This window comes from Triticum urartu, chromosome 7A (assembly GCF_056163025.1).
Source record: "Triticum urartu cultivar PI428250 chromosome 7A, HENAU_Tu73, whole genome shotgun sequence".
Taxonomy (NCBI): Eukaryota; Viridiplantae; Streptophyta; class Magnoliopsida; order Poales; family Poaceae; genus Triticum; species Triticum urartu.
Window position 1 is genome coordinate 645,651,704 of NC_141879.1, and position 14,238 is coordinate 645,665,941.

Sequence of the window (14,238 nt, forward strand, 5' to 3'; positions counted from 1 at the left end):
TTTTTAGTTTCTTATATTTTTAGTTATAAAATTTAGAATTTGCATATATGAAATCATCACAATCCATCATTTAAAAAATGTTACTTTACACACTAGACGCGCATATATGAACTATTTAATAACCCCTTTATTCATTTTTTTGTCGGCGGGCAGGGCTTGAGCAAGGTTCATCAGCGTCACGGAAGGCGAATGGAAACCAAAGCTGAAATGGTTTCGATCCAAGGTAAGTAATTAAGTAGTACTAGCTAGCTAGCTAGCTGCCATCTCTTTAATTATCATGCTTGATTAATTATTATCTGATCAAATTAAATTCCATTCTCGTAATAAAGGCCCTGAAGCAGGCGCAGGGGACTGATCTGTGTGCATTCTGCGTTTGCGAGAACATTCGCATGATGGCGTCCGAAAGGAGCAGATCTCAAAGACAGGAATGGGTACGCTTGTCAGAACACTATTCACAATTTTTACGCCATTATCGATATCTAGTCACACAACTAATACACATGCATATTGATCTCCTTCTTAACAGTTCAAAGAGGTGCGGGACAAGCTCCTACCAACGGAGCGCGTAGAAGCACTTCAAGAGGAAATAGCGGGATTTTTGCTCGACCAAGTCATAAATCCGAAGGGAGAATACTATTACCCGCTACCGCCCCCATGAACCACTTCCAATTGTCATCGTGCTCCGAAGGCACCAATTAGGCTAATGCCACTGGCTCCGAAGGCAACATGCATATGTAGGAGAAATTGTATATAGCTATACATGTGTGTATGTGTAAATTAATATGGTGGTTTGTGAGACATTGATGATATATATATATGATTGGTTCTACTAGAAATTCTATATATATATATGCATAACGTGTACAATGTGTAGTACCGTAAAATACCAGCAAACGAAAAAGAATTAAAATGGAAAACACAAAATTAAATGAAAAGGAAATCATAAAACCAAAAACCCCACAACCATTTAGTACCGGTTGGTGTTACCAACCGGTACTAAAGGGCTCCCGGCCCCCGGAGCTGGCTCGTGCCACGTGGATCCCCTTTAGCACCGGTTCGTGCTGAACCGGTACTAAAGGGGGGGGGCCTTTAGTGCCGAAACTTTAGTGCCGGTTTCTAAACCGGCACTAAAGGGCCTTACGAACCGGTGCTATTGCCCGGTTCTGCACTAGTGTAACCTACACCTCGTAAAACTACCTCCAGCAACCTTCTTTTCAAAAGTCCAAAATCTGCCCTTAGAGTCGATATCTAATAGCATGCAAACATCTATTGCATCTCGAAAAGCCTGGATCTGAGCATTACTGCACTGCCCGACTCCCTCGTGCTCATCTGGACATAGAACTTCATTAAAATCTCCTATACGAAGCCAAGGCAACGAGCTTAGAGAACTTATATTTTTAGCACCATCCAAGTTTGATGCCGCAGATGTATTTGAGCTTCACCGTACACACACATCATCCTCCACTTCTCTTTCCCCCTCTCCTCCACTGATACATCAAGATGATACACAGAATAACCAAGAATCTCAACTTTTATTGAATTGTTCCAGAAAAGACCAATACCACCACTTCTACCTTGACTATGTATTGCATAAGAATTATGAAAACCAATGGAACTAGCTAAAGCTTCTAAGCTACCACCTTTAATCTGCGTTTCAACAATGCACAACAGGGTAGGCGTAAACTTCCTCGCGAACTCGCGAAGTTCTCGAACCGTCGCGGCATTACCCGCACCACGACAGTTCCAACATCTAGCACTCATTGGGCCCGGCGGCGCTCCTTGCTGGAGCCCGCCAATTTTAAGTCAGCCTTGCCTCGGGTACTATTCTTTGTCACATTCTTGTCCCCCTCACTCCCAGCGCCGCCGGGCCCGCCAATTTTAAGTCAGCCTTGCCTCAAGTACCATTCTTTGTCACGTTCTTGTCCCCCTCACTCCCAACTTTAGCTCTCTTGGGGTCTTGCTTTGTGCTAGGACTTGCTGATGTTGTAGGGGGCGGTAATGCTAGTAGGTTGTGACCTGCAAGACCTGGCTTTTGGACATTCATTACCAGGTTCTGCCTAGCTGCAAGTTCAGACGCCCGCTTCCTATTGTTCTCTGCATCTTCCATCTGAGCATCCGGATTGTTTTCCAAGTCCACCTTCTTCCCGTGACCATAATCGCCATCAGGATATTCCTGTCCTCTGCCGCCAATCCAGCCGCCCCGCCGGCCTCCACGCCGACCTCTTCCAGCACCCGGACCCCTTCCAGTCCTCATAAACCATTCAACACGAAGCCCCTTAAACACAAGGGCACATGGAGGGTGAATCACAGAGCCATGTTCCTTATACAAATGTCCCAACATGCCACAGACTGCACACTAGTCCGGAAGCTTCTCGTATTTTACCTTATAGATTTGTCTCTTTGCATCACGGATCATCGATACCACATTCTTCAAAGGCTTCTCCACGTTGATTCAGACCCAAACACGGTAAAAGTTGCCCGTGAAGTCCTGCAATTGCTTCTCTGTGAACAATACTTCTCCCATTTTAGCTGCAAGGGACGGCACCAGGTGCTCATACAGATCAGGAACATCGTGTATCTGGGCCCAAATCTCTATAGTGTCGAGCTTTATTGTAGAAGCTTCGCCACCCCATCATACGGTTTTATGATCACAGCATCACCTCGAAAGTGCCAAGGCCCATCTTGCATCACACGTTCCCAGTCCCCCAAACAAGAGAACTGAATTGTGTACAAATTGTCCTCCAAAGGACTGAACTTCACCTCCTGTGCGAGATCCCATGCCGCACGCATATTTTTGTACAACCAGTATTGGCTATAGGGTTTCCCAAAGTGCACTTGAGCCACAGCAATCCACCGCGCCACTTCTGCAGGTGCTTCCTTCTCATCGAAAACCACATTGTCCAGATCCTCTTCCCTCAGACCCAACTCCTCCGTCAGCTTTGCCACATCATCTGCAGAACTCTCACCACCGGCCCCTGACACCATTGTAGTTGACATCGTGATCCCTAACCCGCACAGCAGATCGGGTTTTCTTGGAGCAGCCCTAAGCCCTCCGCTCCCCACATCCCCCGCACGGTGGAGGCGCTCATGGACCAAGCAGGACTGTTCCACTGGGACTATGCGCTTCACTCACTCTACCAGCGCGCCATGGTGACCGGCCCGACGGGCCGCCCCCGCGTCCCTCTCCTCCTCCCAGGCCGCCAGCGGCAGCTTGGCTGCCGTCGGAGGAGGAGGAGGAGAAGCTGCATAAGAGCAACTCTAGCAGACCCAGCAAAACACCCCGGCCCGCAAAATAACCGCCAAATTGCGGGTCGCGGCCAGAAAATCTGCACGAGCAGACCCCGCATCCCGCCCCGGCCCACAAATTTTTTTGCGTGGCGCGGCAAATCTTCTCCCCCAACCTCTATCTTCACGGGCTGGGAGGCCGACCCGAGCTCAACCCCTATCCCACGCGAGATTTGGCGAGAGGGACATTTCCGCGCGGCCCTTCCCGCTCCCCGCACCCTCCGCCACCATTGCCCCCACTCAGCAAGCTCCGGCTGCTCTTCCCCGGCCGCCCGTCGCCGCCATGGACCCCCTGCTGTCCCCCGTAACCGTCGAGGTTGACCACGCCCCTTCCGCTCGGGAGGATCTCGTCGCCGGCCAAGTTGGCCCCGCCGCCGTCAACCAAAGCCCAAGCCGCGCCTGCACGCAAGCGGCAGGGCAACGTTGTCGTGTAGGGCGGGAATCCGGCCGCCCCCGCCGCAATGGCCCATGCTCCGGGCGCCAACGCGGCAGCGCGATTCCAGCCGGCGGCGAAAGTCGGCAAGGTCGCGCGGGCGTAAAGCGGAGGAAGGTTCCGGCTTCAAAGAAGCCACCTTCTTCAACCTCTCGCTCCATCCCGCCGCAAGGAGGTGCTCCGACGATGTCGTTCAATGGCGCCGCTCCCCCTGCGAGCGAGGTGTTCGACGAAATGGCCGGAAGGTATGTGCCTTCGATCTTGGCGATTCCCTTTCATTTTTCGCCATTATTCTCGATAGCGCGTGACTTATTATCGTTCGCTACAGCGGTGGTTCGAACAATGGAACAACCGAGTTCATGAACTTGTTGGACACGAACGCGGTTGACATTGATCAAGCCCCTTTCGAACCATTCGAGTACAATCAAACAAAGGCCGGCATGGATGATCATGGTTGTGCGGACGAATTGGAGGAGATCGAAGCGCAAGCGTTTGAGCAATCGCATGCAAAAACTGGGAAAAGTATAAGATCGAAGAACTACATGATCTTGGAAGATCAAGCTTTGATTCAAGCATGGAGTGCGGTGTCTCTTGATGCATGCACGGGTACATCTCAAACTTCCAAGAGATATTGGCAAAGGATCGAAGATCAATACTTCCGCATTATGGCAAAGTATCCCAATAGGACTCCACGCACATTTCGGTCGCTTCAAGGGCGTTGGGAGAACATCAAGCCTATGTGCAGCCGTTGGGCAGCTTGCTTGGAGCAAGTACACGATGCACCTCCAAGTGGCACCATGGAGTCCGACCATGTGAGTTTGTTTTCCCTTTGTTCAAATTGTGCATCATCATATTGCATCATGAGAAGTGATTGGATCACTTTGTTCACATTGTGTAGGAAAAGATTGCTCAACATAGATACAAGGACATGGAAGCTTCGGAAGGCAAAATTTTCAAACTAGAGCATTGTTGGGAGTTGCTCCAAAAGTGCGACAAGTGGAAGTTGATCGACAAAGAATCCCCACCAAAGAGAGGCTCACTTAAAAACATGGATGAAGATGAGGATGATGATGGCCCAAGAAATTTGCACAAGCCCGATGGTGACAAGAAGACCAAGGAGAAGATGAAGAGAGAGCAAGAAGCATCAAGCTTGAGGGAGAAGATTGATGCCATGTTGCAATCCAACGAGTCGATGTTGTTGAAATCGGTGGAGATCAAGAAAGAGTTGGCCGAGAAGAAGGCGAAGGAGAAGCAAGAAAAGTGGCAGTTGCTCAAGGAAGAGGGGCTGCGCAAAGCTGCCATCGAGGAGAGAAGAGCACGAGCCGCCGAAAACAAATCAATGTCCATGTTGCTCGCCGAAAAGAACAAGATCATGTCAATGAACCGCAATGACATGGACGACCTCACCAAAACATGGCATGATATGGCAATGAGGGAAATCTTGAAGAGAAGAATGGTGGCGTCGGCCGGTTCATGCTACAGTTCCGGTAATGTTTTCTCCGCTCCATATGGTGGCAATGTGGATGATTTCAGTGCGGGAGTTGGAACAAGCGTCGGAGGTGGATTCGGTGGCCCCGATGAACTCCAAGGTGGATTCGATGGCGCGGAGTGAAGATCGATCAAGATGATGCCGGACATGGGCGCAAACCTTTTGCAGGGCCCTCTTTTGCGTTAGCCGTAATGAACTTGGCTTCTATTTACGCGTAAAACTGTTTGTGTCGTTTGAATTTGAACTTGTTTGTGAAATCCTATGTCAAATGCAAGATTTGCAGTTTATCTGTTTGCGGGTCGTCACGGTGGTGTCCCAGAAGAACCCGCATAGCCGACTCGTAAAAATGCATATTCCGTGATTATATTTTTTTACGGATTCGTTTGCGGGGTCTGCATCTGTGCCAGCCCGCGCCGGCCCGCAAAAACTGTTTTGCGCGAACTGCAAACGCGTTTTACGGGGTCTGGTAGAGTTGCTCTAAGGCGTATCAAGTCGGTCTGCTGGGGCCCAAACCGATTAGTACTAGAGGATCCATTTTTGTTCAGCTGAATCCGGTTCTAGCTTCTCCTATTTTCTTTGTCCTCTCTTGGGAATGGGTGTGTAAATTGAGATAATATATTTGCAAAATTTGGCATGTACTCGGTTCCCACATTTGAGGAAAGAGCTGAATAGTGATAATGCGAATGCAAAAAAATAAAAAACGGCATTGTTCTAATCAAATGAACCTTACCAATGTCCGACCGGTTAAGAAAAGTTTGTGATGTGCATAAGAACTGACCAAATTTCAACGGTCACCCTCACAGATTAAAGGAGCATTGCACATCACATTCAGATTGACGTACGCACGAGATTTTTTATTTTTTATTGAGCCGGCAAAGCTAGTTTCCCGCGGTATCTCGCTGCTTCTTCTTCTTCTTCTTCTTCTTCTTCTTCTTGCTGGGGACCCTCGGCATCTCGCTGAAGGTGCAGGAGCACCTCGGCCGGCGGCGCGTCGTGCCACACCCGCTGCGCCGTCTCCTCGTGGCCGAGCTTAGCAAAGCGGTCGGCCACCTTGTTGCCTTTCCGGGCAACGCGCGTCACGGTCACGTTGACAAGCCGCGTGAACATCGCGGTGATCGCCTTGCACTGCTCTGCGTCCTTCTCTGCCCGGACGCGTGCCCGACTGACAACGGCGTCGACGGCCGTCTTGAAGTCACCCTCGATGGAGATATCACGCCAACGGTTCTCCAGAACCAGCTCGAGGCCGCGCTTGAGCGCGACGTGCTCAGCGAGACGGCGACAGAGCTCGTCGCTTCGCCAATCCGCCCCGCGTAGCCCAGGACAAACTTACCCTTGTGATCACGGTAGACTCCCCCGATGCTGGCACTCCTGGACTCGTCGTGCTTGGATGAGCCATCAAAGTTCAGTTTCAGCCACCCCACCTTAGGCCTCCTCCAGTTGGTGACAGAGTAGACGCGCACGCAGCCGGCAGCGACGGGCGAACACGTTGTCGTTGACGCAGCCACGCAGGGGCGGCAACGGCGCGGGGCAGCCCATGGGAGCGTTGGACAGCAGCGCGCGCTCGAGAAAGTAGAGGAGGCGTCAGCCGAGAGAAGCACATGCTTACGTTCTGAGTATTTTGAATTTGGCGCAGTGTGTCATGCGAGCTTGGCCGAGGTTGCAGTGAGGGTATATATAGGTGCTCTTGCTGACGCCTAGACTTCTTCATTTGTTTCTCTTCATATTTTCGCTGTGTTCTGGGCGTTGCTTGCTTGCCGCCTCGAGGTTAGTGTGTTTACACCTTTGGCTCCTCTCAAAGCACGCGACGTTTTAAATCATCTCTGCTTTTAACTGAGTTGCCAAGTTAATTCCGAGAAATGCTACAGCTACGGATTTTTCTCAAAGAAAACTTACGGGGTGAGGTGGACACCAGTGCCGGAGCTTGGAGGAGAGCACTTCTTTTTTTGAATTCTGAGCACATTTTTTATATATTCTGAATCATAGGCACTGTATATCAAACAAGGTTACAAGATGGAGTGTGCACATCCTGTCAAGGTATTCCACTGTCAACCATGAACCATCAGACTATTAATTAATAAGTTAGCTAAAACAAAAAAATTGAGATACTAGACATGGAAATCAGCTTGTCGATTTTCCATGCATGCATCTAAAATCTATAATGACATCTTCATGGATGTTGTTTCTCCAATTAAAGCAATGATAATACATGATCTCCTCAACCCGCGATATGCCATGTGCACCTTCCTTCTAAAACCAAATCAATTCTTCTCTGATTCTGATTTTCCTTGGCCTTGACTACCTACTCCCTCCGTTCGGTGAAGAGTGTACATCTAAGAATTTTAGGACAAAATATGGAGTGAAGTAAAAAATGCATTGAAAAGGTGCAAGCCACCATCTCTCTCCTCTTTAATTACCCAACCCCTAATGAGCTAGGTGCATGTAGAAAATTAAGAAGACCATGTGTAGATTGTTATTGGTCTTGATCACTGGTGGACCTCCCCGGTGGGCAGGGTATGGCGCATGCCATATCTTAATTTTGAGCAAAAAAAATTATACGTATGCATCGATACAGAGGCTGCGCTGTCCATCGATAGCTAATAGAAAAGGCTGCGTCGTCGTTCACTCGTTCTTATGGGCCAACGCGGCCAGTGGCCTGATGGGCCGAGACAGCCAGCCACCCACTAAACGACGAGTCACGGCTGGCCTGGCCAGGTTCGAGCGTAGGCTTTTTTCTCGTCTCGACCACTACTCGACCTCTCGACACGACGCTACGCGGCAACCCTAGCGAGCGGAAGCGGCGGCTGGCCCGGTCGCCAGGAGCCCAGGAGGCAGGAGCGGCGGCGGCACTGCGGTAGCAAGCGACGGCGGCGCAAGCCGGGGCCTAGGCGCCTGGCGGCGGCGGCGGCAACGGTCCGGTAGTCCGGCCACTTCTGACTCTGGCGCAGTTCCGGCCAGATTGCAAGAAGATGGAAAAAAGAGGAAAGGGAATAAAGGAAAGGGGAGGAGGTTATTTATGAACTTTTCTGAATTTTTATAGCAAATTTAACAGTAGTTGTAGCTTGAAGCGGATTGTAGATTTGTAGTGACCGAATGGATGGTATTTTAATAGTAGCTTAAAGCAGATTTATGGCAAAATTTAACAGCAGCTTGAAGCCTTAAATTCAATGTGAATAAGCTTGCTAGACTCACAGTGATTTATCATGAGGATTTCTCATATTATGGACGTGACCATATAGTTAATAACCTAGAGCTATTCATTATCCATATGAGAAGAATTGAAGACTTTAGAGCTTGTCGTGATATTACAAGCCTAGCTAAAAAGATGGTTGAACTTGAAAGGTATGTTATGTTTCCCGCTGTTTATCGTCTCATTGAGTTGGCATTGCTACTACCGATAACGACAGCAACAGTTGAAAGAGTCTTCTCATCAATGAAAATCATCAAGACTGAGTTGTGCTGCAAGATGTCTGATGGCTGGCTTAATGACTTGATGGTGTGTTCCATTGAGCGAGAGATCTTCAAAAGTATTGATCTTGGTAAAATTAAGAAAGATTTTCAGAAGAAGGGTAGGGAACTGCCATTGTCTGGCTCTTCTAGACGCCATTAAAAGCTTCATTATCGATAGGTTTTAGGATGTTTTCCTATTGAAATATGTCTACATTTTCATTGTATTTGGTTATTGGTTTGTAGTGAGCATTGTTAGTGTGTATTGACTCATTTGATTTGATAAAAAAAATCTAGTGAGACTTCGCCCCATCTTAAAAAAATTGTGGTCCGCCTCTGGTCTTGATTACCGTGTAATGAGAGAGAAGTATTTTTTTCACTTTAAAGTGTATTAAAAAGATAAAATTACACTTTTTTATGGACAAATTTTAATGTCAAACATACATTTTTCATCGGACGAAGAGAGTATATTGCAATTTGTATAAGATCGTACTACATTGCGAGTGTCAATCAAGAACTGCATAAGAACACACTGCAGCACAAGTCACTCCGCTAGTAGTCCTCCCTCCACTTTTGTATATAAGGCCACAAACCCATATTACAGGTATCAAGGCAAAAATAATGTGTGCTTAAGCCAATATTGCAAGCTAGCTTGGCTCTTTGTTTGTCGTGTTAATTAATGCATATGTTTCTGTCCGACCAACAACAAGCCAATGCTCTCACTTCTTTTGTTTGATTAATGAGGCGCAAGCCAAGCTTCTCACACCCACATGCATGCAAGAAATAATTAATGTCCTTTTTTGCTAGTACGAGGCAAATACCATCAATTTTGTCTTGATTACCGTTTGTAGCCTTGTATAATTGCAAATTGTAATTTTGATTGTGACCTTGTATAATTGCAAATTATAATGTCCTCCTTTGCTAGTATTACTAGTACTAACTTGGTTCGATTCTGCTAGTAGAGATGTCGTCAGTGCTTTCTTCGATCCACGTACTCCTCGTTTGAGGGTTCAAGGTAATTAACTAAACACCGGCTATTCGTATGCTACGCATGCATGCGCGCCGCCCACGACGCCCACGCACACACAATTGATATGCAGTTACGTGCGCCCTCGCGTCTCCTCATCGGCGCACTCGAGCCGCCTGATTGTTAGACTAGCCATAATGGGTAGTAACATAGAGTTGTAACATGGGCATGCAACATTTTATTTATTAGGCTATAGACTCATAATGCTTTGATATATGTGATGTTATTTATACTAGTAGTAACTAGCTATGTTTTTACATGTCTCTTTTTCTTCCTTTATTGCTTGCCACATCATCTTTTTTATTTAGATATGTGTGATGTTACTATGTATGTTATTTTCATTGTAGGTAGTCTTAATATGATGCCCCCCGACGTCGAGCCGGAGCACCTTACATCTGTCATATTCCATTTCCTTCCGTGTTGGAACCGCAGTCCTCTAATTATCTCTTCTCTTACTCGAACAGTAGTGAAGGAAAAAGAATAGTGAACACAAAGTTTTCTGGCCGGCAACGAATACCGCTATATACGCTCAAACGCCTTACACGATGGACTCAGGTGCACACATATCATTGTAGCACACGCGCACACACGCCCTGAATGAACCGCATCTGACGCCGGTCGCCAACGCATGGACATGGCTTATTGCCAACACTCACCTCTAAGCCATGACATCACCGTGCGGGCTGGTGATAGGAGCCCTGACTCGCTGTCGTCGACTCGTTGTCTCGTCCGCTCGATGACACCGCACACCTCCGCGCCCACTGCGACGTGCCGTGTGATTGCCATCGCTGGAGTTGATGCAACTCGCGTCGTTGTTGTCGTTACGGCCATGACCCTGCCCGCAGACCCGACCTGGCGCACCGACGTCGGTCGTGCCATCCTCCATCACGACTCCGGCGACACACGCCGAGCTCCTTCTCCACCAGCGACACACGCCCGACGAGCCCGACCACACCAGACGCTCACCGCGCGCCGCCTTCACGTCCGCCATGGCAGCCGCCAGCGACAAACGCCGGAAGGATGTAGCCGAACTCAAGCACGGACTCGAGCACAATGGTGAAATACGCCTCCTCCCAATATCAGCCGCACGCTTGTACACGCGCCCGCGGTCCCGACGCGTCCAGTGCGCACCCATAACACGCACCGGGCACGCCCTGTCACGGCTTATTATTCTGCACCGCTGCGACCTCAACCGCAGCGCAACACCTTCATGCCGCCATGCCGTTGTGTGTCGTTGAAGCCGCCACCACGCAGGTCCTCCGCGGCCTCCTCACCGTGCCGCCGCAGCCACCGCGGCCTCCTCGCTGCGCCGCGCACCTCTATAGACCGATACACGGCCCGGAGCATCGTGGCAAGGAGAATGACGTCCAAGATGAATCAGCTCATGATATCAATTGTTGAAACCGCAGCCCTCTCACTACCTCTCCTCTCACTCGAACGGAGGTGGAAGAAAAAGAACAATGAACACAAAATTTTCTGGCCGGCGACGAACGCCGCCACAGGGGCTCGAACGCCCCAATTTTTTTTTTCTTTACAATAGTTACATGGCTTACACTTGGCTCAAACCGAACAAGTCCATTACATTGGCTTATATAGCCCACCACACAGACGCACGCCCAGCCGTCGCATGCATCTGGCCACTATCCATGCACGCACGCACAACCGTCGCATGCATCTGGCCACTATCCACGCACGTACGCACTAACTGATCAAACCTAGCATGCACTAACCACTAAAGGCATCTTCAATGCAAAGCACTTAGATAGGCGCTTAGGAAAATAAAATAACTTCCATAAAATTGAAAAATCATCGAGGCGCCCGCTAACACAACGTTGGCCGCTAACTATAGGCGCTAGCTAACCACTGACTCAGCTGTAAAACTGGTCGTTGGACGCGTGTTCTAACTCATCGGAAGGGGAAAAAATGGTTAAGCGCTCACGGCCAGAGTTTGCGTAGATGCCAGGCTTGACGCCAGGATTAGTCAGCCCAACTTCCAATCGGGGAGGATAGGAATCCTGGCGCCTACCCTTAGCGCCCCGCGTTGTTGATGCTCTAAGCCACATGCACGCAACACCGCGCCTCCACTCTTACTAGCCCGCCCGATCAGCACACCATGGCCGGCTCGCACGACTCGCTCATCGGCTCATGTGCCTCTAGACTCGCAACAGATCGTCAATGGCCACAGCCTTACACGGTGGATTCAGGTGCACACACACCATCGTGGCACAACGCACATATGCCCTCAACGGACATCACCCGACGCCGGTCGCCAGCGCACGGACATGGCTTATTACCAACACTCATCCCCTAAGCCATGACATCGCCACGCGGCCTGCCGACAGGAGCACTGACTCACCGTCGTCGACTTGTCGTCCGCTCGATGACACCGCGCACCTCCGCGCCCGCTGCGATGTGCCGTGTGCTAGCCGTCGCCGGAGTTGATGTAGCTCGCGTCGTTGTCGTCGTTACGGCCGTGACCTAGCCTGCAGACCCGACCTGGCGCACCGACGCCGGTCGTACCGTGCTCCGTCACGACTCCGGCGACACAGGCCGAGCTCCTTCTCCGCTGGTGACACACGTCTGGCATCTCTCTGCGCCCCGCACGTCCCGCGTGCACCCGACGCGCCCGACCGCATCAGTGCGTCCTGCAAGTCCCGCACGTACTCAACGCGCCCGACCGCACTAGACGCTCATCACGCGCCGCCTCCGCGTCTGCCATGGCAGCCGCCAACGACAAATCCTGGAAGGATGTAGCCGAATACGAGCGTGGACTCGAGCAGAATGGCAACATACGCCTCCTCCCAACATCAACCGCACGCTCGTACGCGCGCCCGCGGTCCCGACACGCTCGACGCGTCCAGTGCGCACCCATAACACGCACCGGTCGCGCCCGGTTCACCGCCACGGCTTATTGCCCTGCACCACTGTGGTCTCAACCGCAGCGCAGCACCTCCATGCCGCCATGCCGCTGTGTGTCATTGAAACCGCCACCACGCAGGTCCTCCGCGGCCTCCTCACCGTGCCGCCACAGCCACCGCGGCCTCCTCGCCGTGCCGCGCACCTCCATACACCGACACACGGCCAGGAGCATCGCGCAGCCGTCGGCGAACTCCGCCATCGCCGGCACGCCTCCGGCAAGGAGAAAGACACCCAAGATGAAGCAGCTCATGATACCAATTGTTGAAACAGCCTTCTAGCTACCTCTCCTCTCACTCGAACAGAGGTGGAAAAAGAAAAATAGTGGACACAAGATTTTCTGGCCGGCGATGAACGCCGCCACGGCGCTAAAACGTCCCAATCTTTTCTTCTTTACAATGTCTAGATGGCTTATACTCGGTTCAAACCGAACAAGTCCATTACATTGGTTTATATAGCCCAACACACAGACGCACGCCCAGCCGTCACATGCATCTGGCCACTATCCACGCACGCACGCACTAACTGATCAACCTAGCATGCACTAACCATTAAGCCACATGCACGCAACGCCGCGCCTCCACTCTTGCTTGCCCGCCCGATCAGCACGCCATGGCCGGCTCGCACGACTCGCTCATGCGTCCCTAGACTGGCAATAGATCGTCAATGTCCACAGCCTTACACGATGGACTCGGATGCACACACACCATCGTGGCACACGCGCACACCCGACGCCGGTCGCCAGCTCACGGACATGGCTTATTGCCAACATCCTGTTGCCGCAACCTACTAGTACTACTCCAGCACCACGTCCAACGCTTCTGCGTCTTCCGTCGGTGCCACCGACGGCGGGTCGTCGCTGTCCGCGTCGGCCATCGTCGCCCGTGTGAGGGGATCGCGTCGCACATCCTCCGCATCGACGGCTACTCCGGCACCAAGGGGATCGACAACGGCAATTTCATCTCCTCCGAGACGTTTGCGGCCGTAGGGCACAATTGGCGTCTGCATTACTACCCCGACAGTCCATACGACAAGAAGGACGATTGGATCTTTCTCTATCTCGTTCATATTGCTTTCGAGAAAGTCGAAGCCAAATACAGTATCAGCTTGCTCGACCAAGATGGGAACCCGGTGCCGTCGTACAGCCAAACCTACCCGAACACCTTCAACGAAGACCCCTTAGAAATTTTTCGTGGCGGCAAAGGTTCGACGGGCGTTCAACTCATCAAGAGGAGCGACCTGGAAAAATCGGTCTACCTGAAAGACGATGCTTTCAGCGTCAGGTGTGATGTCACCGTGTTTAAAGAGAAGATCTTCAGCAAGGCCATCCCGTTTTCAGAAGCTCTTCCGGGTGTCGTGAAGCACGAGAACTGAATGAGGGGATGGATTTCGCTGTTGAAGTCGCTCACTCGCTGGAGATCAAGACCATTTGCTCGCTTGTTCAGATGCCTGTGTTCGTGCCGTTCTTTTGAGTGCCAGTCCTCCTTTTATCTTAAATAATTATATTTTCGTGTTTCGGCGGAGAAAAGCAGTCGGTACATTGTAATGCCATAGTATGTGAAAGTTAGTACTCCTTTACCAGTTGTGATCTTCATCTATTAAGTATACTCCTACCTTCTACTATTTCCTTGTATGAATCAACCT

At 50.5% G+C, this 14,238-nt stretch overlaps 1 protein-coding gene and 1 pseudogene across 1 annotated transcript; one reads left to right on the plus strand and one right to left on the minus strand.

Moving 5' to 3' along the window:
• Positions 1 to 6,085: 6,085 nt before the first annotated feature.
• On the minus strand, positions 6,086 to 10,464 carry LOC125519234 (uncharacterized; annotated as a pseudogene).
• A 2,742-nt stretch (positions 10,465 to 13,206) lies between these two features.
• On the plus strand, positions 13,207 to 13,968 carry LOC147961015 (BTB/POZ and MATH domain-containing protein 2-like). Its single transcript, XM_087533632.1, has 2 exons — positions 13,207 to 13,234; positions 13,388 to 13,968. Exons 1-2 carry the CDS (start codon positions 13,207 to 13,209, stop codon positions 13,966 to 13,968), a joined length of 609 nt encoding a protein of 202 aa, XP_087389758.1.
• The last annotated feature ends 270 nt before the right edge of the window (positions 13,969 to 14,238 follow it).